We start from the raw sequence: 26,480 nt of genomic DNA on the forward strand, positions 1-26,480 counted from the left end.
CTATCTTTGTTGAGAACATTTTGAGACATGGGAAATGATGTTGGATTTTCTAGGGAATCTGACATTAAAAATGCACAAATTATAAACCCAGATATCTCCAATCTCTCTCAATAGCTTCCACATGGATTTTTAATGGGTCACAGATGTATTTTTTCATGGCTTATTCTACAAAATCAACCCAGAATTTCATAATACAGCTGTACTCTTTTATAGCTTTTCTTGATTACAAGCAATAAGGAGTCTGTCCTTAGAAGTTACTTGGGAAGACACTGGATTTACATGTTCCAAAGACAATTTGTAATGAGCTTTCCTCTCCCTTCTTCCCTCTCCCCCCCTCTCTCCCTCTCTTCTCTTCTTCTTTGTAACCTCATTGGTTGTCACGTTGTTTTCTTTTGTGTGTTTTAGATTGATTCTTACCTTTTAGTTACTGGAACAATCTGGTTGGATAATAGGTAGAAATTAAGTTCAATAGAACATAGCACTTGTACAAAGTACATTTTCCTGGTCAAATATCATTTTACAAGATATTTAATATCTCAGTTGTAACAAATTCCCAAAACTCTTTCCTTCCTTTTCATTCCCTCCAACCTTGTATCACCTTACACACACACACACACATCAGTTCCATCTTAGACTCTGTACCATGTAGTTTTGCTGCCTTTCCATTTACATTACGTATTTGAATATATTCTCTGGTAAATTTTATCTTCAGCTTTTTCTTACATGCTTAATTATGGAAATATGACCTAAAAAAACTATGAATAAGTATGCGTAAAGAGAAACTACTGCTGATTCATTTATTTATTCAGCAAATAGTGAATAAAGCTTCTAAGACCAAGACATAATGCTATGCAATGGAGATAATAAAAGTTTCTGGTGCATTAAATTTGCCCATAGAATGTGGGAGCCTCAGTAAGATTCACAGAGGAAGATATATTCACCAGGGACCATATCTGTTAGGTTCATTGCCCCCTTTTTTTCAGCTCAAGCATGACATTTATCATATAGTAAATACTCAATAAATATTTATGAGAAGAATGACTTTTAAATCAGGGAAATTATGGAGGTATTTACAAGGTGCTGTCCGAGAAATCAACTAAGGCCAGAGTCGTACTACAAGGTTTAGGATGGCAGTTTTCATTTCCTTCATTTATTTACTTTGTACCCCCAAAAGAAGTTAGAACTTTTATATACCATGAAATAAAACCAAATAGTCAAATATTGTGTTTATAATAAAATGACATTTTGCATGTCAAAATGCTTAGCATAGAGTCTGAAAAAAAAAAAGGAGGCATTCGATGAATATAATTTCTTGAGTTTTTCCTTTCTCGTTTGTTGCTTTCATTCTCTCCTGGAAGAAAACATAAGGGAAAAACTTCTTGACATTGGCCTTGGCAATGAGTTATTTATTGAACATGATACCAAAAGTACAAGAAACAAAAACAAAGATAGACAAGTGGGACTGTATCTAACTAGAAAGCTTCTGCACAGCAAAGAAAACAATAGAATGAAAAGGCAGCCTATAGAATGGGGGAAAATATGTACAAACTGTATATCTTTATTATATCTACTGATCTCTTAAATTTCAACTTGAGATTGACTGAGGTTTTGTAGGTCCTGAAGCTTTTCTGATTTTGGGTACCCCTTTGAAAAAATAAACATAACATAATGACATAAAAATTAGGTGCAAGAGTGAGTATTTAAAGTGAGAAAATAAATAACAAAAGTTTAAATTTTAAAAAGCTGGGAAGTACCATAAAGATTATAAAATCTAAGAAAATAATAAAATATTTTAATTAATTATCTGATAGCTGAAAGTCTATAAATTTCTTTTATATTATTTTGGATATATAATGCTCAAGATAAGTCATCCTTTTCTGTTGAATGATTAATCAAAATTGATCCTTTTTTATAATTTAAAAATGTTTATTTTAGCTTCATAGCTCATAATTACCTGATGATTAGTGATGGTGAACATCTTTTCATATAGCTGTAGGATATTTGTATATCTTCTTTAGAAGAATGTGTATCCAAGCCCTTTGCCCATTTTTTAATGGAGTTATTTATGTTTTTTGCTGTTGAGTTGTAGTGGTACTGTGTATTTTGGATATGAGCCCTTTAATAGATATACAGGGTTTACATATTTTTCCCCATTCTATAGGTTGCCTTTTCATTCTGTTGTTTCTTTCTTGCTGTGCAGAAGCTTTCTAGTTAGATATAGTCCCACTTGTGTATGTTTGCTTTTGTTGCTTGTACTTTTGGTATCATGTTCAATAAATAAGTCATTGCCAAGGCCAATGTCAAGAAGTTTTTCCCTTATGTTTTCTTTTAGTAGTTTTATAGTTTCAGGTCTCATGTTTAAATCTTTAATCCATTTTGAGTTGATTTTTTTGTATGGTGTAAGATATGGGTCCCATTTCGTTGTTTTGCATGTAAATGTCCAGTTTTCCCAACACCATTTGTTGAAGAATATTCTTTTCCTTCATTACCTTTTTCCATATCTTTTATTCATGTCGTTTTATAATTGGATTTAGTTTGTTGATCCCAAGAGCATCAGCTACATTATTTCATTTTCAAAATATAATAGTCAACTTTATAAAAAGATTTAGAGGTACTCCTAAATGAGATACTCCTTTTGGAAATGACAAGATTAAGAAGATCCTTGAATGTCAGATTAAATACTTGGACTCTATTTGTCATATAATTATAATCTTTATTCAGCAAATGTTTGCTGGGATCCTTAATATGAATAGAATATATACTACCCTGTGTAGTCTTTCTCTCTCTCCCTCACCCTCTCTCTTTCCCTTCTTTTTCCTGTATTATACAAGTGTATTTTAGATATGATCTCTGTTTTGGAAAGCTTACAGTTTACTTGTGGTTGGGAGAGCAAACAAGATATTTTACAGGAATAAAATTACAAATTGTGATAAAAATATTCTAGATCTAGGAATAAGACAGCTAAGAAACGAAGGAAAGCACTTGGTATTTATGGCATGTCATTTTAAGTGTGTGAGGGATTTCAGTGTGAAGATATAAGGGGTGTGACATTCCAAGCAGAGGGAACTAAGTTAGCAAAAACTTGTATTTTAGAAGGTAGGAGGAGGACGATCATATTATTAGAAGCAGCAAATAACTATATTGGAATAAAAGTGCCGGGCAGCAGAAATGTATGTTGTATACATAACTTTGAATATCAGGCTGAGATGCTTTAAGGATTTTATTTCATTTTTATTTAAAAAAATGTTTGTTCCAATAAGGAAACATAAATTCCTAAAAATAACGTCTTTTCATGACCCTTATAATCAATAGCATTTATTTAATCCATAGCATTTACTTAATATCAACTATGTATATATAACTGAGCTCTATGTTGCAATACTACCCTCAAGAGTATTGCATTGTAGGGATGGAGATAGAGGTGTAAACAAATAATTCTAAAACCATATTCTAAATGCCATTATGGAGATATGGACATGAAATAAGAAATTCTGGAAAAGGGAACTACTATCTCTAAAGGATATCGTCAAGACTTATGGGGGAGTTCAGTAAGGTAGGCCTTAAAACCTTAAAGGATGAAGAGAGTTGGCCAAATTTAGGGGTAGGAAGATAGGCTTTCCAAAAAGAGAGAACAAAAGAGGACAAACTCCAGCCTAGTTGAAGATCAAGGGAGAACTTAGGAAATGACAAAAAGCTCTATGAAGCTGGTTGCAGTGGATGGAAGGGTTGACAGATGACAAGTGGGAATGTGGACTGGAGCCAGGTTGTAAAGATAGGGAAGAGTCAGTTTGTAAACAGGGAAATAACATGAGTCATTTACAGGGGACTGGAAGAATGGGTGGGCTCAGTTACTGTTAGGGCAGTGGCTTTGAGGATGGAGACGAAGACCGGAAATTAAGGAGGAATTATCACAGAGTAGCGAAGGCAGCTGGCAGCAAAGTACACTACACTGAAGATAAATAACATATAAGGGTAAGTCACTTGCCACTTTTTGGGATTTTAGGAGGCAGATGAGGACCCTCCCAAAGAGAATAGTTTTCAGCTTTTATCTGTAAAAAGTCTCATTTCAAATTGTTTACTGATTTTTTTTTTAATGGACTTGGTAAGTCTCCCAAAGCATGCCATCTAAAAACCATTATCACCTTGTGGTTCATATGAAACATTCACACAGGTTTCTTGGTTTTGTCCCTGCCAAGCTTTAGCAGTTTTTCTCTTACTTTTCACATAAGAAAAGCCTTATAGTTGCTTTTTTCTTCTATTCCAGCTACATGAACTGATGTTCTTAGCATTTGTCCTGGGAAGTCTTTACTTTAGAAAGACATTATTCACACTTTGGGATTTCATTATTCTTTCTCACAAGAATTGCCACTGAACTTGATATTTTTTCAGTAGCTGGTTTTATTTACAATGTATAAGTACTCTGCATTTATGTTCAGACCTTACAAATTAATTCTGCTTTCATTAGCAATCGCTATTGGTTAGGATTAGGGTTGTCTCTGCATTGCACAGACTAAAATAACAAGGGCTCATTTTCTCACCGAAAAGCTGGAGGTAATTGAATGCTGGACGGGTGCCACTGCTCACAAAGTTCTCAGGGACCCAGCTCCTTCTAGCTCACCTGCCACTGCTCACTAGGGAGTAGACCTTGTTTTCATGGTCTGAAATGATCCAGTTACCACCTCCCTGCCCAGGCAGCAATAAGGCAAAGGGTTGTGAAAAGGGACAAAAGACACCTATAAGCTGTCTTTAAGGATTCTTCAAGCTTATATGGACCCGTTGGCCTACATCTCATTAGCCAGTATTGAGTCCATTGGAGCTACATCTGAGATATGCAGGGAAATGTGGCTAAATCATCTATTAGTTTGCAAGAAGGCAAGAATGATATTAGGGGAAATTAAACTTAAAAGAACAAGAGGAGGAAATATGGTATTTTGGGCAGATAACCACAATAGAGAGCCAGAAAACCTTTGTTTAGATGTGGTTTCTTCTATGTCACCTTGCTAAAATTTGTTTGTCCTTCTAAAATTTAAGGTAATGATTCTGCCCCTAAATTCTTCATAGTGTTTATGGTTGAGGATCAAATCCAACTGATGAATTTATCAGCACTTTGAAAATTAAACATTGTATAAATATAAAGCATTATCTTTTAAAGCGTTAAGCAAGCTTTTGAAAATAAACTCAAAGAATATTGCTGAGGCAATATGTCAGTTTTTACATCAGCCCTATGGTAACCTTATTTGACAAGCAGAGTGATTAGGCATTAATGATAAATAATTCTTATGTAGACAGGACACTTCTTTGTTTATGAATTCCTTTCAGGAACACAATAATGCATTTGATTCTTCTATCAAGTCTGTGCAGAAAGGATCATTATACCCATTTTAAAGACAGGAGAACCAAGGCAGGGAGGTTAAATGCATAGCTCAAAGCTATGTAACAGAGTAGTGGGTTTAGAAACTATGTTGTCTGGAAATATCTTACACTCTTGTATCTGTGTTGCTACTCTAGTCTTTATATGTCACATGTCTTGTTGCCCATTTAGTGAAGTCTAGATCGCTAAGATTAGAGTGACAAGACTCTTGGTTATTTATCCTTACTTTAGATGGTGTTCTTTCTCATTTCTCCCCAATATAAATCAAATCCCTCAGTCTGCCAGTCCCTTCCTGCATACACATGTTACTCTGCAAAACCACCTAACTTGCTGCCCCAGTAAAATGTTCTTCTGTTGTTGGCTTTCTTTATGTCTGCCCCTTCTTTAAGTGCCAAGTTAGGTTCCACCTTCTGTGTGAGGCACTTCAGGCCACGTAGATCTTCCATTTTCCTGAACTTCTTAACACAGAGAATATTTATAGAATGCATATATTATATTTAATTATAGAAGTAAATTATACACTATATCAGATTATTCCATATGTCTTAGACTTTTCTCCTCAACTAGGCTTTAAGGTTTTGTATTTCTTAAATTATTTTAGTAGCATCGGGACAATGGTAAGAATATAGGAGAACTAAAAACTAGTGCAGATCTGAATTGAGCCAACAATCCATAAGCAACTAATAAGATTTAGTGTCAATTTTCATGAAAAATGAGGAAACAGGTTTGAAGAAGCAAAGAAACTGATCCAATGTGAACAGCTAAGAATAGAATCATGCTATGCTAAACTTGTTGTCTAAGGCTTGATCCTCTACAATTCTCAATTGAACATTTGACTGAAAGCCAAATACTGTGTGTGCACCTGTGTGTGTGTGTGTTTAGCTTACTATTACAGGTTGAAAGAAGCCCCCCAAAATAGAAGCATTCCTTAGTAATAGTAGCCCTTAGGTTAATTTATGTGTGAGAAGACAAGAACTGATAGGAATTTTATCAGTAGGAAAGGTAGATAAGAACTTTTAATTAAGTCAAAATATAAAAGTTAACTGCAGAGATATTCTCTTATGCATGTAGTCATGAAGCATTAAATTCATATCCATGTTGCCATCTACAGGTCCTAACTATACGATTGCTTTTCTTCCATATATAATACAAATTGTTTTAGGATGGAGGCAATGTTATCTGCTTATGCTCATTTTGTAATCCCAAAAGTATCTGGAATAGTGCCAAGCGTATATAATTATAGGAATACATTGTCAGAAGAAAATTAGAGGATTATCTTCTTTGTTATCTTTTTTTCTGATGTATGAATTCCTTTTACAAGTGAACTTTATAGAGTGTTGCGTATTTTGAGTGTTAGACAACTAAAATATTTAAAGACAAGTATTTTCTCATTTCATCTTAGAATGTTGAATTAAATTTGCCAAATTAATTTTTAATGGTTTTGAATATACATATATAAAATATATCAATTGTAGCTTAAGCTATCTATCAATCATTTATCTATCCATTTATATACCTTTGTTTACATGTGAAAAACTGAAATATCAAGAGAAAAGTTGTATCCTTAGTGTTACTACCAATGAGTCTGTGTTTTTTCCATACATCTTCTGTGTTCAAGACAATGTTGAGAACCACAGGGAAAAGACTGAAAATAAGAAGTTCTGCCATGTATTTTAGAGATCATATTTTATTATTTCTTATGACTACAGATACATTTTTTACAGTTGAGAATTTTTTGATTCAAATTATTTAATTTTTGGAAAAAAAATCATCTTGTGCTATACTGTTTGAGTATGAGTTCATTTTGAGAAGCAAGGGTGCTGGACTCTCAGATCCAGTTGGGACCCTTAGAGACCTTCTGATCTAACCCCTTTATTACACATGAGTCTATGTAACATACCTGAACATAGGCAATCATGGTGGGGCAGAGTCAAGAAGTCAGTTCTCCTCATTTTTAGACCTTTTCTGTCTTTCTCTTTCGCTTTCCTTTTCCCTACCAATTTCTATTAATAGGTTCTAATTCTCAAAAGAATCATTGTAGGAAGCAAGATGATTTATTCAAGAGGTCACTAATTCTTCTTCTCTGTCTTCTTTTTTGCCTCTCTAGCCCTCTTCAATCTAATTCCTGTGGGCCTGCGTGTGGTGGCCATCCAAGGGGTGAAGGCCAGCCTCTATGTGGCCATGAATGGTGAAGGTTATCTCTACAGTTCAGTAAGTACCATGTAGTATGTGTGTGTGTGTGTGTGTGTGTACTGCCAAAACTGTCATCGAGAGGTCATGGAATAACCATTATTTTAGAGAAGAAAATTGGAAGTTGAAGTCATTTTATATTTTCTGATCCTGTTGTTCAGCATTATTATGAGGATTTTATAATTTAGGATGTTAAAGATCATGTCTTGTTAAATGAAAAAAAGCCAGTTACTTTCCATGCAATATAAATTCTCTATGTCTAGCTTCCACTTCTAGAAAATAGCCTATCTTTTGAATTTTACCTGTTTAATCCAAGAAGTAAGACATTTTTCCTTTCTCTTGTTATCTCTCTTTCAAGCACGGAGGATAGCTTAAGAACAGAAATTCTTCAATAGACAAATTGAGGGGTGTCTTTTCTGTCCTATTGTGGAGAAAAAACTTTAAGAATAGATTGTGGTTTTGTTTGTATTTAATAAATGTGTAGTATCTAATGCATCAGATTCTCAGAGTAACTGTTTAATTCAAAGGCAATATGAACTGGATTAGAGGTAGGGATATTTCAATTTTATTTGCATTTCAGTTACTATCCATATATCCCTTTGGGCAAATCACACCCATCTTCGGCTTTATTTCTGAACCTTTAAATGAGAGTAGTGGATACCATGTTGTCTAAGATCCCTTTCCATTCCCAAACTGGTCAATTAGGTAGCATCACTGGCTACATTATCAGCACTGACATGTTTTAAAGTAGTTAACACTATTCTGATGCCTGTCTCACTCTCAAGATAATAATTTATGCATTGAGAGGATGTGGCTGCAGTGAATGTTGTGTGTATATATATATAATTTCTGCTTTCTCATAAGAGAGTTGGCTATTTGTAGTTCATGAAAAAAATTCCTTGAAAATCATGGTTGCAAATTTCCACCCTTACTTTTGATGATCTTAGTAAATAACACAGGGTGGGTTAGAAAGATCATGTATCCCTACTGGATTTTAAATCAGTTATTGACTAGTTTTTATTAACATCTTTCATCATTGAATTAAACAAATATCTGGTATCTTATTGCTCTGAAACCAAACCCCCAAAATATGGCACTTTGATATGGTGAACTAGATCTCCCTGAGCTTCCCACCCCTCTCCTGTCTCTCAGTTCTCTGTCTCTCCCAAAGCACACAATGAAGTTCTCTTATCTGCCTAAAGTTTGGACTGCTGAAGAAGAAAACAATTACCTCTGGTCTCTTCCTTGAGTTTTTCATTAACTGAATTCATATCTCAGGAAGAAAGACTGAAGTCTGTCAACACACCTGAACAGACTTTTGTCACAAACCAGTTTTGTCACAAACCAGTGTCTGCTCTGTAGGACTGTCCCAGGCCACTGGATGCTCCTAAAAATTATTGACTACCCCCCTAAAATCATCCACACTTCCACATCTCCCTTTTCCCAAAGAATAATTGTATATAATCATCTATATTGCATGGTGGGACAATCGTTCCACAATTCTCCCTTGTGCACTTTAATAAATTTGTATGCCTTTATATCTATTAATCTGTCTTTTGTCAGCTGATTATTGGTGAACCTTCAGAGGGCAAAGGGAAAGAATTCCCTTGGCCCTAAAACTTGCATTATTCTTGTTTATTAGTAATACATTTGTCATTCGAATTAGAATTTTTAAAGTTACTATTTTACTGTTGAATATATTTTGATCTAAGTACACAATTATATACTATATGTGTACATAAGCATCTTTCAACAGTTTTTGCTCAAAATAATACTTAAGTACATTTTCAGTCAAAATACTGGGCTTTCATTCTTAGAATGTCATAGTTCTAATAGTTCTTAATGTCCATTTATGGTGAGTCTATTTTAAATGTAGGAACTAAAATAAAAGGAAAAAAGATAACAAGTTGTTGTTTTGAATAATTCTAGTTAAACTTTTTTTTTATAAAAAAGCTTTGTGTTAAATAAAAATCAGAACATGGAGATGGTCTCAGGATAATATTACTTTAAAGATTTAATCAGTCATTAAATAAGCAGCTAAAGGTAGATTGCATTAATTAATTACATTTAAATAGTCATAATTCAGATTACAATTCTACAAAACCATAAAGTTCAGATCTTCAGAATAGAGTTGATTTCCAGAGGCCTGGGAAGAAGAAAAACACAGAAAGTTTGACAACAATATTGTAGGGACTAAACAATTATGCAGTAGCGTGTGTGCGTGTGTGTGTGTGTGTGAGAGAGAGAGAGAGAGAGAGAGTGTGTGTTTGGGGAGGTTGGTTTCATTCTCTGTAGGTTTTTCAGAAATGCATTATTTCTATCTTTCTTGTTTAGAACTGAGGTTAAGCTAAAGTGGGAATGGGTGAGGGGAGCACGGTGAGAGGGGTTAAGAAACTCTTTGCTCTTAAAATTTAGAGAATGTTACTGCAGTATCTTTTTTGTAATGGGGCTGACCAATTGAGTTACCTATTTTGGGTGCATCAATTTTCAGTTCTCCTCTCCACTTAAATCAAACTTGCCTCAAACCAAGAATCACAATGCTTTCTCTTGGTGAGTTAAAAACCAGCTGCTAACCTTGGCTTTTCTGAGGTCTTATGTATGTATTAAGGATGGAAGTCCTTTGAAAAGCGGTTTCCTATTTCACATGAAGCAGGGGAGCTGGGCACACCAATAAGGGCTTTAACTGGGGTATGTGGAGGGAGAGCAGAGTGGCTGGGGCAAATGGAAGCATCCCTAAAGAAGCTAACTTAGAATCCAAAAGAAATTCACAAAGGTATCATATATCTAGCATCAGCTACCTGGCTCTATTCATATTTAAGCTAGGAATGAATTCCCTTGTGACTTTTGATTTCTCTTCTTTAACCAAGAGACAGGAGGAAAGAGTGGTAAAGATGGAGTGACTGTTAGGTAGCATAGAGCTATAGTTTTAAAATCCATTCTGAAAATCTTTGTTTTAATAGATGAGTTTAATCTGTATATATTTGATTAGGTTATTGGTGTATCTGAATTTTTTGACATAATAATTTATAGTTTTTACATCTACTTTTGCTTCTCTTTTCTGTTTTTCTTAGTTGCTATTGCATTATTGAAATTTTTCTATTTTTTAAAATCTTCTCTTAGTTTGTAAACTTAGGCTATATTTTTATTCCTTTAATGGTTTATTCTTAGTTTTTTACCATACATAAATAATTACATCGTTTGCTAAATATTTTTAGTGTTTCTATCTTCCTTCCAAACAGTTCATGGCCCTTAGGATGATTCTTGCTAGTAAATATCATAGCGTTTCCCACCAATTTGATTAGTTGAACTTTAAAATAAAATCATATGGACAATTAGTTATTTTATAGCTAGTCATTTAATTTACCAATCTTTTGGATAATTTCTATGCATATAGTTTTTGTTTGCAGGTATATGCATATCAAATGTGATCTCTGTGGGTTCACTTCTAAACTAAATATTTAATTGCTTTGTGTAAAGGAGAGTCTGTAGATGGCAAATTCACTTGTTTTGGTACCCTTTCACTTTTACTCTTAAATTGCAGTTTAGACAGATACAAAATTCTGAGTAGACCAATATTTTTCTGATCCTATGTACATTTTACCTTTGTATCTTGCTTTTCAGTCTCTTGTGCTGAAAATTTGAAAATAATCAAAGAATGTAAAATTTTAAGTTAGATTCACTTAAATGGAGAGAGCAAAGCCCAAGCAAGTCTCCTTTTTCCATTTTCCTCCATAAATTTACTCATGTTGGTATCTTTTTACATTTAAGCAGTTTGAACTGAATCTTGTATACATAAAACAATTGCAGATATGCATTGTTTGGTATAAAATTATAATGCTAGATTATTTTCAAGTTGTGGTTAGAAAATCAATTATATAGTATTTTAGATAATTATTATATGAAGTGATATATGTAATAAGATATATATAAAATAAAAGTAATATTTATTTTAGTGGCATCACTGATACTGTTATATTTGCCTTTTTATGTTGTGTACCTGTGTAATTCATAATTTTCCTTATAGCTCAGCTCAAATGGTTACCTGATCTGTCACCTGTCTCCATTCCATCTCAAGTGGGAATTAGATACTACTTCTGCTTTAATGTCACAGCAGTTGGATTTTGTTTTGCTGGTGGGCAGGAACTATGGTCATATTCATCTTTGCTGTCTGGGCCACACAGTTCCCTCAACCACAGTATTAAGCACTTTCTTTGGTAAAATATTCTCACTAAAGACATGTTGAATTTGAAAGAGTTGCTTATTCCAAAATAGATGGAATGAGTTTCATAGAATAGTTGGACAATTAACGGTGATTACATCAATTAAAGCTTCATTGGTGCTTTTACAAATCACTGCACAAAGGCTGGTGTGTTCTCCAAGTCAGTCTCAGTAAACCTAAAATTCATTCAACGTGTGTTTATTGGAACTCTGCCACATACCAGTTGCTACATATATACTGAGTATACAAGGTGAGTAAAATAGCTAAGATCCTTATCTTCTTAGAGTTTGCACTTAATGCCATAATTAGCTATTGCAAGGAGTTTGGGCCACCTGCAAAGTTCAAGGGCACAGCCCCCAAGACCATTAAGTGTGAGGGGTTCGGAGAATCACTCTCTGGTTTGATAATTTTCTAGGACTCACAGAACTCACTGAAAGCTATTATTATTATACTCCTGGTTATGCTTTATTACAAGAAAAAGGGTGTAGATTAAAATCAGCCACTGAAAGAAACACATGGGCAGAGTCCAGCAGAAGTACCAAATACAAAGCTTCTAGTGTCCTCTCCCTATAGAGTGAGGGTCTTTTGGTACCAATGTGTCTTTTGGTACCAATGTGTGATAATAGGCATGGAGTATTGCCACCCAGGAAGCTCACCTGAGCTTCTGTGTTAATATATTTCATTGAGGTTATTTTGTAGGCAGGATTCATTGATTGCCCACGTGGTTGATCTAGTCTACAGGTCCACTGATACTGAGTGACCCTAAATCACATTGTGGTTCTTTGATTAGCCCAAGGCCCTCAGACAAACAAACATTACCTTCCAGAAGCCATGAGCAAAGGCTGTTTTGGGGCAAGATTAAGTTCTTCATGTGTATAAATACCTGTGCAACATCTAGTTGAGGTGAATGCCATATTCCATGAATATATTCGTCTGACTCTGCCTCCAGCCACTCCCTTACCCTTCTGTCTGCCATCTATTTTCTAAACCCAGCTTAGAAGAAGGAAATGATGAAAGAAAAGAAAGTTATGGGAGTAACACCTGGCACATCAAATAAAAATATAACTCAATGGTTTGGACAACTTGAGAGCCTTGACAACTGTATTGGGGAAAATGACATTTAAAAATAATAATGCAATTTGAATAATTTGAAACATGTCTAGACCTTGTAACTAGGCAAAAACTCTTTGATCTTTTTTAATGAATAGTTTGATGTACTTAACACACATATCACTGGCATTTTAGTGATTAATGATTAAAATGTTTTTACAAGGTTTATTTTTCCTAACTACAACTATTATTTATTCACTTTATAAACTTAAAACATTTATCATCCTAATCTGAATTAGGTATTTTATGAATTAATGGGATTTTTTTCCACTGAGGGATAAACTAAAAGTCAAATTATATGAACACAAATTTGTATTTTAACACTGTCTTAATCCATACCAATTATATTTGAAGCTAAATCAGTGATAAAGTCACTCCTTTAAGTGACTATGTTTTAATAAATAAGTAATATTATAAGTTTTCCTGAGAGTAGCTATAAAAATGATGGTCATAGCAGCACTGTTATTAATGGCTGTGCTGGAAGAAGTAATATACTGTATTGTACTTTGTTTAGTTTTTGTTGTTTCTAAAGGGCATTTAGATTTGTATTTAATTTTCACAGCAAGTCTTTGAGGATGGATAGGAATGAACTATTAGATATTGATGAAAATCTGAGGCTTAGAGAGGTTCTTAATTTAAATAAGCTCATCCTGGTGAGTAACAGAACCAGAGCTTAAATCTAGGTCTTAACTTCAAAACCATGAGCTTTTCATAATACCATACTGCCCTTGGCCTTACGAGTAATGAAACCTTTCCATCGTAGAGTGTTTCTCATTTTTTTCCCTGAACTTTCATATAAACTATCTCATTTGAGCCTTGCAGTGGCTCTGTTATCATTATTGCTGAGTGACAGAAGGTACCCCTGGGAAACAGAGAGGTTAAGTGACTAAAATGAGGTCACTCAGTATAGTGAGGAAGGTTAAGAAAAAAGCAGCTTCTAGTTCAATATTCATTTCTTTGATCAGCATTGCTTCTCTTCTTTGCTGTTGCAATTAAGGATATACCACTCTGTTGCAATGTAGTATCAATAGCATACTTTTTTGAGAACCAGGGCCATCTATCACATTGTTTGTGATGGCTTTGTTTAAAGGTATCAACAACGTAGCAACAACAAGAAAAATGAGAGAGAGGTTGCTAGATTGATGCATGTCCTTTTGCACCATTTAGAATTCCACAACTAAATCTGATGCTTCAGCTAGAGCAGAAAATGTCAAGATTGTGAAATGATACTGATTTTATATCAAGAAACATGAAGGGGTCTCTGAGGAAGAAGAAAAGAGAAGGCCACTACAGTGAGAGCTATAAGAGGAAGAATATTTTATGCCGTCAAAATGCTTTTTATTTTGTTCCTCTAATTTCTTTTGCTTCCCCACCATCATAGATATCCTCATTTTTCCATCATTCAGGATCCAATAAAAATTTTCCTAATTTCTGCAGTCAAAAATAACTTATACATTTTGCACTTGGATAAGATATTTATCTGTATCTCCTTTCTTTTTTTGTTAGACTTATTTATATTTATGCCTTATCTGTCCTATCAGATGCAAACTCCTTGAACTTAGGGATCTTTTCTAATATATATTTCTCTCATCGCACTGGAAACTCTAATTCCCATGTGAAGGCATCTGTTAAAATCTTATTGAATCAGTTGATGGAGGCATTATGCAGTTTAATTCTGGCAATAATTCATTGGTTGACTGGTCTTAATGGTCTTCATAATATTTTTTTTCTCATGGTGACCCTACACAATTTCCAGTTCAGTTACTAGTTCACCTTTAAATAGGCTGCGACTGTTCTATTGACCCATGTGAAGTTTGCTGGAGGAATCTTCCTGTTCATGCTTCTCCTGTGTGGAGGTGGATGTTGCGTGGTAGTTTTAAGAGCTGATGTTGCCATGTTTTCCTTTCTATACTAAGTACTGTTTATAAAAGCTGCGGGAGGGAAAAAGATTAGCCAGGATATCTTCCTGGGAAGCCACCTGGTCATTACAGTTCATCTCTCAGTGAAAGATTTCTGTTTCATCCTAAAAAGACATGGCACTTTTTTTTTTTTTTTTTTTTAAAAAGCAAACACATTTAGAATGGTGGTACTAAGCAGTTACCCACTCTGGAATTTAAGCTTCCTTATCAACTTACTTCCTCATGGGAAGTGCTGAAATCTGAGGCATATTTAGAGATGTTTCTTGAGACAGCAAGTGCTATCTGTGAAAAGTCAGAAAGAGAGATAAAGAAAGAGAGAAAGAAAGAGAGAGATAAAGAAAATGTAAAACATTAGCCATTAATGCCAAATGAATCATAAGAGTTTTGAAGTTAAGATGCCTGTGTAGATGAAAGTCAAAGGCAAAATCACAGAGGCATATTCAACAAATAGATTGTTAAATATTCAGTTTAGATCATTTATATAATATTTTTTCTTCTCATGTACTTGTGATTTCCATTTCCTTGAATTTTGCAATATTTCTTTTTTTTTTTATCTTAGAGTGCATTTTGGCCATAGCACCTAGAAAAAAATCACTTATTTTGCTTATTTCTCTCCCATCCACATATTAACTGGATTGGACTGTAGTATTTTTTCAACTATAAAAATAAGCTATGAAATCTATCCAGCCAAGGATCTTGCAGTTGTTGCTTGCAAACATGTGACACAGATTTTTTGTTGTCGTCAGCATTGTTTTGGGGATTATATTGCCTTTCTTCTGGAAGAATCAACAGGCCATTAGTTATACTTTCAGTAGGAATTGAGTAATGGTAAGCATCCATTTATGCCTTATGATGATGTACACAGTAGTAAGTAATGTTGGTTTTATTCTAAGAGTTTATAACTTCTGGAAAATGTTGATACTTCAGCTCCAGGGCTAGCCTTAATTGTGAAAATTAGCATATATATTTCTAGTAACATTTTTCATTAGAAAATAAAAACAGGATTCAGCTTCTAAGAGCAACACTAATGAGTACCTTTGGTTGAATCATTTAAAAATGATGCCAAATTTTATTTTTCCCTTTTCATCTTATCATTAGGCACATTAGGCCAACAAATAGTCGTATTTCCAAAATTTTTAGGTTATGTTCCTTTAGTCATGAGTGAATCAGGCCATATTAAGTAGTATTTTTAAATGTGAGCTTTAGAAATAAAACTATGTATGAACCATAGCTCTGTAAGTTACTTCATATGTGACAAAATTGAAAAATTTCTTAATTTTCTGGACTTAGTTATTTATATGTAAAATGGTGGTAATAATGACAATGACTGCTTTATAAGATTATAGTAAAGATTAAATAGAAAGACTTATGTAAAGCCCTAGCACAGTGTATAGTATATAGTTAACACTCAGTGTTAGCCATAGCAGTAACAACAGTAGCAATAGATATATTAAAGCAGATACTCAGTGTACCCTCATTCGGTTCCTTAACATCAATTTACGAAGTTTTTGTAGGGTTAATCCCACCTTTAGTTTTAGTGGCAGTTCCTGGTTTTTCTAATCTAATGTCTTTAGCCACTTTGGCCTTGGAGGATTGGTTGTAAAGTTTTTCTCATCTAATTAGGGCCTATTAGTTTCAGGCTCAAGACTTTATCTGTTGAAGGAAGTTCATTTTTTTTTTTTTAAATTGGATTTGGAGCTGAGAGTATAAAAGGACCTCAACCATCTTAATACTACAAGCAAAGATCCTGTCTGAGAATGATTCCAACGCTCAGAGGACAGGAGAGCCAGATCAAAAGATGGAGCAACTAGGTCTCATTCACATCTTTGAATTTGTACATAAACTTAAAGCCAGCCCAGGCGCTGAAGTTTTCAGTTAACATGAGCATATAACTGCCCTTCTTGTGTAAATCAGTTTGGGTTGCATGTTTTAAAAATCTGGTAAACTGATTAAGAGATGAAAAAATTTGCAAAGTCGTAAGACCTTCTGAAAAAGCTGAAGCTCCGTTTAGTCCATCATCTGTGTTGTTCCTGCTCGGGGATTCCCCAGAGGCCTCCTCCTAAAGAGGATGACCTTGCTGAGGCTTTCTGGTCCTCCCTGATTACCAAGAGATTTTCTGTGCCTATTATTTCTGGTTTCCATTGCCTGTTCCCCCAGAAAACCAATGTAAAAATTAGTCATTTTCATGTTTCCATGATTCTTAGGTTTATAACAAGAAAATCCTCAAAAGGTATGGATCAATTATTTTTGTCCCCCTTCCCCCTGAAACTCCCACATGAACCACCTTTTCAACTCCTGATGATTTTCCTTCTTGGAAATACCTTCTTGGAGGGAAGAAGGCCACATAAAATAAGTCTTTAGCCCATGGCTTTCATAGACATCAGGGAGAGGATAAAAGAAGGAAATTATGAGTGCTAATTGCAAAGCTAAAATCAGTGCATTTTCAATTGATATTTGAATGAAAAAGAGACGTGATGAAGCAGAGAAGCAGAAGCAAGTTATTCGTATGACCAAGTCTGTAGCGAAGTTGGTTCTTTGATAGACAGCACTGAGAAAAATAACATTAAAAAACAAAAAAATAAATAAAAATAAGAAATAAATCTGTGATAAGTGGCCAAATAAGAACATTGGTAGATAGAGACAGACCACAAAGTGCTTCATTCTCCTTAAGCCACAGTCTGCTGTGTTTATGGTGTACCTGCAGTTTATTTGAGTACCCCAAAATAAATAAATAAATAAAATCTAATGGTTAAGTTGGGGAAATAAATTCCATATATAGAAATGTAATTCCATATATTTCAGTCAGGTCCAACTGGAAAGAAAGAACTTTGCTTTGAATTTCAGTCTCCTATGGGGTAACTATATGTCCTGATTCATCCAGAACAGGTGCATTTCATGCCTAATGTCTTAGAGTAATTATTGATAGTACCTATTTAACCCTCAAGAGTCCTGGATTAGGATTTTGACAATAATTTTGCAGCCACCATACACATGCCTTACACAGGATCCTATATAGGATTTAGTGGGTAATATGAGATGTCAGTATATGTAGAAAACCTCACTGAATAATTTGAAAATTCCTTCCTCTGATTTTATTTTTCAAGACCAATTCATCATGACAAATGTATTAAGTTTACTTTCCTGTATCAACTAGGAATTGAGCTGGGCTGTGAGTAAAAGAGAGAGTAACAACAATTTAAAGAGATCAGAGACTTAAATTTCCTTACATAACTCGAAGTCCAGAGATTGAAAGTTACTGGTGTCATTGATTGGCTCAACAAGCCCCTTAGTGCCAAAGCCTTTACATTTATTTGTCCTTTTATTCTTGGTACAAGATGGCTTCTATATCCCCAGATAACATGTGCACGTCCTAGGCAGTAGAAAGGACACAGATGAAAAGATGGTACCTTTATCAGAAAGCTAATACTTCCTCCAAAGTTGCAGCTGATGTCCACTCATGAGTCATTGGATAGCACTGTGTCACATGGCCACCCCAGGTGGAAAAAGAATAGGCTAATGCCTGTTTTTTTGTTTGTTTGTTTTTGTTTTTAATTTTAAGCTGTATACTTTGGCATGTCTATCAAAACCAGGATTGGTCAACAAGTTTATGAACTTCTACTAGGAAGCTAGATATTGAACTCTAGAGACTATGGGGAAGAGAGATTACCTCCAATTTTATTCAGGTCCAAATAGTTTAGAACTCACATCATAGGATTTGGAGAGAGATGCTTTGTGCTTATTCAGATTTCATTGCAGATTGCTGGATATTTCCCCTAGAATATTTTTTCTATAGCTAGGGCAAGGATGAATAAGCATTACTACTTCAGCTTTCATTCTTCTATTTCAATAGAGGGGAAAAGGTTTTCTCTGCAGGGAACTGGGAGAGGTCATGAGGGAACTGAAAGCCACTGTGGAGAAGGACATAGCAATGATTTTGTGCAGGCATGTTTGCCTGTGGTTTCAAGATAGCTATTCCTGAAAATCCAGGGACCAACAGGTCACCCATGCTCCCTCCCAGTTATCCAATCATCTATTCCATATTTATTTAGAAGTAGTAATGCACACATTGTGCACACATTGTCTTAAACATTGGAAATAAAATGAAAAACATTTCCAATGTAATGGGAGAGCAGGACAACATGTAAACAAATAAATATGAAATTTACTGTTTGGGATTAGTATTATGAAAAGATAAATACATTTCTGTAATAGAGAATAATAGAGAAAACTAACTTAGAATTGGCATGAAAATCTCTTTTAAGAGATGATACTTAAGCTAAAAACTAAAGGATGAAAAGGACAGAGATCATGCACCAAACCAGGAAAAGAGTGATACTAGTAATACCAGTCCAAAATGGGAAGAGCACTGCAAAATGTTTGTAGGAACAAAATGTTTGGAAACCTTGCTGGTTTTCCATCCCTTCTATCATATTTTTTTGGCATATGCAGTGCCAGTTCTAACATTCACTCATTCATTCACTTTAATTTGTTCACCTGTTCAATTTTAAATATGTGTACTTATCATGTGCCAAGTACTATTATAGATGCTCTAATTGTGAGAGAAAGACAAATACTGTGCTTCTGGGCTACAATAAAAGATTTAAGTTGTTAAGTTCCATAAAAGAGGAAAGCAGGGTTATAGAAGCATAAATTTTGTGTCTAGGCATAAAATTTTAAATTTTTCATTAACTCTGATGAATTTCTTTCTGTTATGTATTTTTATTATCTTTGTATTCTGACTCATTTTGCATAGAATCCAGAAATAAGATATTTAATTTTTAAAAATTTGTATACTGTTTATTGAAATAGTTTCTTCATTATTGATATGGTTTTGGGATTTCCATGAACATTCTTAGTTATTGCAATAAAAAGACTATATTTGGCATTATCTTAAGACTTTAAGAAGTCTGATTAGTAGCATTTTGCCAAAAAAGTATTTTAAAGCCTAATTTTTCACACCACGTATGAAAAACTAATTCAAAATAGATCATAGACCTAAATGTGTGAGAGCTAAAAGTATAAAACTCTTGGAAGAAAGCACAGGGGTAAATCTTTATGCAGTAGGCCGTGGCGTCGTAGATAATGACACCAAAAGCACTACCAACAAAAGAAAAGTAGGTGAGTTGAATTTTATTATAATTAAAAACTTTTGTGCTTCAAAAGGCACAATAAAGAAGTGAAAAGTGAATTCACAGATAAGAGAAAATGTTGAAAATCACATATCTGATAAAGAACTTGTATCTAGAATATATAAAGAACTCTTACAACTCAATAATAAAAAGATAAATAACACAATTAAAAGGATCTGAATAGATATATTTCACACACACACGTGTATTGTATATAGTCAATAGCCACATGAAAAGATACTCAGCACTATTAGCCATCAAGGAAATGCAAACTAAAATCACAATGAGATACCTATATTAAAAAAGACTGATGACAACACATACAGGTGAGAAATTAGAACCCTTATATGCTGCTAGTGAGAATGTAAAATGGAGTAGGCCTTTTGAAATACGGTTTGGTGGTCTTTCAAAAGAATAAACATAGAAATGTCATATGACCCAGCAGTTCCACTGCTAGATATATACCCAAGAAAAATGACAAAGTATGTCTACACAAAAACTTTTTTATATGAATATTCATAGCAGTGTTATTTGTAATAGCCAAAAAGTTGAAAGAACTCAAATGCACATCAACTTATGAATGGATAAAGTTAGGTATATTCATACAATGGAATATTATTTGGCAATAAAAAGGAGTGAAGTACTAATACGTGCTACAACATGGAAGAATCATGAAAAGAAGCCAGTCACAAAAGATATATTTCATTTAAATGAAATGTCCAGAATAGGTAACTAGTGAGACAAAAAGTAGATTAATGTTTATACAGTGCTGAATGAGGATGGAAGGAATGGGAGGGGTTCATGGCTAAATGGGGTGGGTTGCTTTTTGGGGTGATAAAAATAATCTAGAATTAATTAAGGTGATGATTTCATAGCCCTGTGAATATATCAAACACATTGAATTGTACACTTTGAGTGGGTAAACTGTATGTATGGGAATTACATCCCCAGAGTACTGTTATTTAAAAAGCTAATTTTATTTAAAATATTAATTTAATCATGGTTTAATAGATTAAAAAGTAAATAAAATCATTTTTGTTCATGTATGCAATACACATTCATTGAATTGCATTTTTTTATTTGCTTAAAGTAACACAAAGTTGTGAATTCCCTCACAATTGGAGAGGCGAGACACAATTTTAACACTCTAGTGTTGGAGCAAAAAATTGGAAAAAGTAATGGAAACAATAGAATCCATGTTCTCATTGTGAAGCTGTGTCTTACAACTGTAAACACTAGTGATTTTGACCACACAATACTAGCTATGAGAGAAGAGTTTTTCTAATAGGATTAATATATCCTGGGAATGGCATTTAACTTTACTTACTGAGCTTGGGTTTCTTAATTATTGTTGTCAGTTCTTTAAAAATTTATGTATATGCATGGTTTCCCTCGATAAAAATGTATTGAGAAATATTTTATAATATTTTGTACCTTTAAATGGCAGCTTTAAATAGACCTTGGGTCTATTTAATGAAAAACAGATATAAAAATATATGTATCTATTTAGTAATGCACATTTTAGTACCTTGCATCTGAGCATATTACTTCTAATACACATTTGGAAATTTCAACTTACAGTGCAGTTTTTAGATATAAATATTTTAAACAGGCTTTAAATGAAGTTTGAAGCCAATTTGAATATTTATAGAAGATACATGAAGACATACTCTGTATAATTAAATATTTATATTTAGTTTTTACATATTATGATAGAATTACTTGAAGATCATCTCTAAAACACCAAAATAGCACACAGTGAGGGGCAACATGTGTCTTCTGCTCTCAGTTTAGTTTGTTTCACCTTCTTCATTGTGAGATACAATAAACACATCTAAACTCATAATAGAAATATGTTTCATGAACTGTGGCTATTAATTCAGGTTTTATACTATGGCACTGTGACAATTATTTTATCATCACTCTTTTGTGTTCATTATAGCATTTTTATGTCTGTTACTCAAGGCCAGTGGGTGGAGTAATCAATATTACTGTCTGTGAATCAGATGAGGTTTCATTCTCAAAAAATTTACCATTTTAAATATTCTATATTTAGTTAAGCTTGTCTAGTTTAACTCATTCCTTTAAAAAAAGGAAAAAAGTAAAGAAATGCTCTAAAGCAAATACTGAGAACTACAGTGTTTTAAGATAGATAAAAAAACTTTCAATATAATTTAGCCTAAAATAATATTTGATGATTGGTTCCCTCTAGAGAGCCATTCAGTCTCATCTTGAACACCTCGAGGTCTGTAGGGGCTCACCACCCAGAAGGCTTCTCATTCTGTGGTCCAACAGCTTGCTGTAGTGTGAAAAATAGTGTTTGGAATTAATAATACTTGGGTTGTAATTTCATTTCTAATGTTGGTTGAGTTTGGTGATTTACTTAATTTCTCTGAGTTCCTCTTTATCATTTTTAAATTGAATATAGTGTATCAGCTTTATAATTTTGTTAGAGGGATTTACAAAGATAAAATAATGGGTAACACAAGAAGATCAATAATGGACACCCAATGAATACAGTCCTTCCTTCCTATTCCCTATAAATGTCAAAGCACTTGGCAAAATACAAAATGTCTTAGTGTAGTATGTGAAAAATTTCCTATTTACCTATTTTAAGTGAAAATATAGTAATGCTTTTAGTCTGTTCATCCTTTCTCTTAACTTCCTTCATTATCCCTGTTTTTTGTTCTCTCCTTTCTTCCAAATCCCCACCAATGCCAACTCTGGAAGAGCACCTTCCAGAGTTGTTGTTGCTCCTGATATTTTGTATCCCACCACCTTAATGGTAAACTAGCCACTTTCTGCCTCTAAAACCTTCAGTGAATTCTAGGAACTCACAATATAAAATCTGAAATTCTTTGGCTAGCTTTCAAAGCCCCTTAACAGTTTGACCCCAACCTACCTCGCTGGCTTCATCTCCATTCTCCTTTCCTTTTCTGGCATGTTTTCCTTTCCATTTGAGTAATTTCATGTATCTCACCTGTCCATGCACTCAGTGCTAATGCCTTCCTCCATTGTCTTTACTTAGCAATATCCTATTCTTCCTTTAAGTCCCAGCACACCTCCACCATGAAATCTTCTCCATATTCCCTGTTGAAACTAAAGAAACCAATTTTGCCTTTCCTTATCCTTCCATAGCTGTTTGTATACCTCTCTCTCAGCTCTTTTTTCTGCCTTGTACATTTGTCTACACATTGAACTATCAGCATCTTGAAGGCAAAGCCTGATTTATCCTCTAATCCAGTCTTACCAGTTTCCTGCAAACTCTCCCAACCCATGGCCCACCCAGTAGTACCTCCACAGAGATGATGGAGTTGTCCAGTACCGTAATTTCTTTAGCTTCCATATTTCTTCAAACACATGGAAAAATTATGAGTCTTGACTGTAGCCACTTGTGAAACTTCATCAGATTGAATATTTGGGTCTTTAATCTTAATAAGAATAACATAAGCTATGGTTTCTGGTTTGGCTTTTCCCTGTGTGGTATAGATCACAGAGTCAGCCTTTCTTTCCATTAGCAGCTATATTGTGCTATTCTTTTTATTTTCTTCTCTTTTATGCTCTCTACATATTATTTTTATAAGCTTTAATGAATATTTATGATTATACCTTTGCATTAAAATGATCAGACAGCCAGAAATGGGGTTGTCCTTCATGATAAATTGAGTGATACTTTAATTTACAAAAAGCATGTAATACTTTTGTGAGTGAAATACAACATTTACATTGTATTTTTTGGTTTACAAAGCATGTTTGCATCTATTATTTCATTTGTCCTTATAAAGTATGCACAGACCTTGAACTATTTGTCCAATGTCCATTCTAAGGCAATTTATGCTGTATAATGCCAGAATATTTAAAATTCATATAATTTGATTTCTTAAAATGACTTATCTGCAATTTTACCCCCATGTTTTATCAAGTAAAATGAGTTGCTATAGGTTTAGTAGTTTAAAAGACCCCACTTGTTTTGAACTTTTCTTTGATATTTTAAGTTATTTGTTTTACCATTAAGTCTGTCAATGTCACCCTTCAGCTTGGTTAGTAATATATTAGTTTTGAGGGCTCTAGTAATATCTGAGGTAATACGTGATTGGGACAATTGCAAATAGGTTTCTGGATTTCATTTCAAGGTTTACATGTATGTTGTTTTAATGCCTGATTTTTAATGTGGATATTGTCTGGATGTGGTTTTTATTCATAAAAGTTTTTAATGGTTACTGCTAATTCATCATTCTAATAGTTATTGACATTATTATTGTAATCTGAGATAAAACTTTGTAGGATGGAGCAGTAGATTATTATAGTAAAAATGCATTTCTTAAGACTTCTTAAGAAAGAAGTTTGTTTCTTGGTCCTTATTCTCAAATCTGTATTTACAAACAGACTGTATTTTTGGTGTCTTATTCTTCATGAAATGAAGAGACACAGGCAAAGGCCCCACTATCTAAGATGAATTGTGTGAAAAGTTAAAATGGAGTTGTATAGCCTAAGTCTCAGATGAAAAATGTAGAGGGAAGTAATTGGCCACATTCCAAACTCTTTTGAGAGACTGGTCCAGTAGTCCAAAATGGAAAATCGAGTTTCAGTTTCAGAAAAACTATTCCCCAAAGAGGAATGTTTCATCTTGTGTAGCAGTAAATATAATGCTTTGAGTACTGTCATTTATTTGGCCACTTCACTGAAGCCTGTGTTCCTATCTCTGCAAATCAGCTTCTTGACTAACTCTTAAAGCCCAGCCCAAATGCTCCCCTTGACTGCAATCAGCTGTTTTTTGTTTGTTTGCTTTGTTTTTAAAATTCTGCTTGTAGTATTGAGAGATCTTCCACATCTACCAGTTCTGCCTCAGCTACCTGGCTCCATGGCTATCTAGCCCACTCTGGCTTCATTTTTATTTACACTCAGTTAATGAAAGTGATGGTAGAGGTAACTAGAATCAAACAGTGCCTCTTTTTTAAATATTCACTAAAATTAGAATCCAATCTTTGCTGAAACATCTCTAACATTTGAAGCTTTATTTTGTTAGAATCATCTTCTATTTATTATGTCCTTTTTGGTCCTACTTCTACAATCTAGAGTCACAGAAAAATACGATAATTACTTAGCACGTACTTGGGACATGGCTTGTATTCTAAAGCTATTGGCTGTTGTGAAGATTAAATGAATTTTTCTATCTTTATCTCCATTCTATCGCTATCTTATTATCCATATCCATTTCTACCTATATATTTACCTTCCATCATGTGAAATGATGTCTAACACATAGTAAAAACTTTAAAAGTGTTTGCAAATACTATTCCTCACATAACACATTTTTAACAATTTGTTGAATACGTTTAAATACTATCTGATGTGTAATCATAGTTTACATGACAATATTAACTAAATCCAGTCTTTCACAAGTACTTTTCTTATTTTAAGGAAATAAATATTTTTTAATAAATAAATGAACAAGTAAACAATGGAATCATTAAATTTTAGAAATGAAAGGAAACTTATAAATTATATGCTTCAATCCCTGCTGTTTTTTTCAGATTAGAAACTTGAAATCTAGAGCCGAGACTTTTAAAAATCCTTTCATCATCCAGAGCTCACTCTTATTTATACATACCTCTCTTAAAATGTGATATTAGTTTTTGCTCTGGGTTAACTCTTACTGACTAACCCTTCTTGACTTTCTGGGACCACCAGAAAACCATTTATGGTCACTATATATTGATCAGCAACACAGGGCTAGATAATTAGAATTCATTCATTTGCCCCTTAGAAATATGTTTTAAAAATTCTCTGAGATTGCTTTAGTTTAAGACATTGACTAATTTTCCCCCTGAATATAACAGCTTTATGAGCACTCTGGTCGTCTCCAATGCTAGTTACCTGATTTTCTGGTACATATTAATGTACCAGAAATGTTTTTTTGTTGACTTTATATTGGCCCAATAATAGCTTTCATCTTTATTATGTTTTAAAGGGTGGCTTGAACTGAATCCATGATAAATTGAATCCATGCTAAGTACAACTATAATGTGGGCTAACTAAGATATATGCCTTTAACTTTCATTTAGTAGTCATTTCTGTAAGTCTAAAGGGAATTCATGCTGTTATAAAAGATCTTCCCTAATTGCCAGGCGTCCTCAAACTACGGCCCGCAGGCCACATGCGGGTGTTTTTGTTTGTTTTTTTAACTTCAAAATAAGGTATATGCAGTGTGCATAGGAATTTGTTCATAGTTTTTTTTAAACTATAGTCCGGCCTTCCAACGGTCTGAGGGACAGTAAACTGGCCCCCTGTTTAAAAAGTTTGAGGACCCCTGAGACTCTTTAGGCCCTTCTTAGATGTGTATTTCACCTTTGCTAATTCTTTTCCCTTATGCTGGTCCTAACCTTTTTTCAGCAGAGTTGTTCCCTATCTTTGCTTCCCATTGCAAATCCCTACTTTGTATTCTCACTTGCTCCACTTCTCACTGAAGCCTCCTGACAGCCTCAATCTGTATCTAATTCTTTCTCCACATATCCACCAAAGGCCCTTTTCAAAAACATCTT

The 26,480-nt window shown here is 34.0% G+C and overlaps 1 protein-coding gene across 2 annotated transcripts in view; it reads left to right on the top strand.

Annotated features, from left to right (window-relative positions):
- Positions 1–26,480, top strand: part of FGF12 (fibroblast growth factor 12) — a 503,500-nt gene that overhangs the window by 340,161 nt on the left and 136,859 nt on the right. For both annotated transcript variants that reach the window (XM_020286749.2, XM_012774362.2), the window contains one exon: positions 7,479–7,582. In XM_020286749.2, coding sequence (XP_020142338.1) covers positions 7,479–7,582 — 104 coding nt within the window. The remainder of the gene's footprint in view (positions 1–7,478; positions 7,583–26,480) is intronic.

This window comes from Microcebus murinus, chromosome 1 (assembly GCF_040939455.1).
Source record: "Microcebus murinus isolate Inina chromosome 1, M.murinus_Inina_mat1.0, whole genome shotgun sequence".
Classification (NCBI taxonomy): Eukaryota; Metazoa; Chordata; class Mammalia; order Primates; family Cheirogaleidae; genus Microcebus; species Microcebus murinus.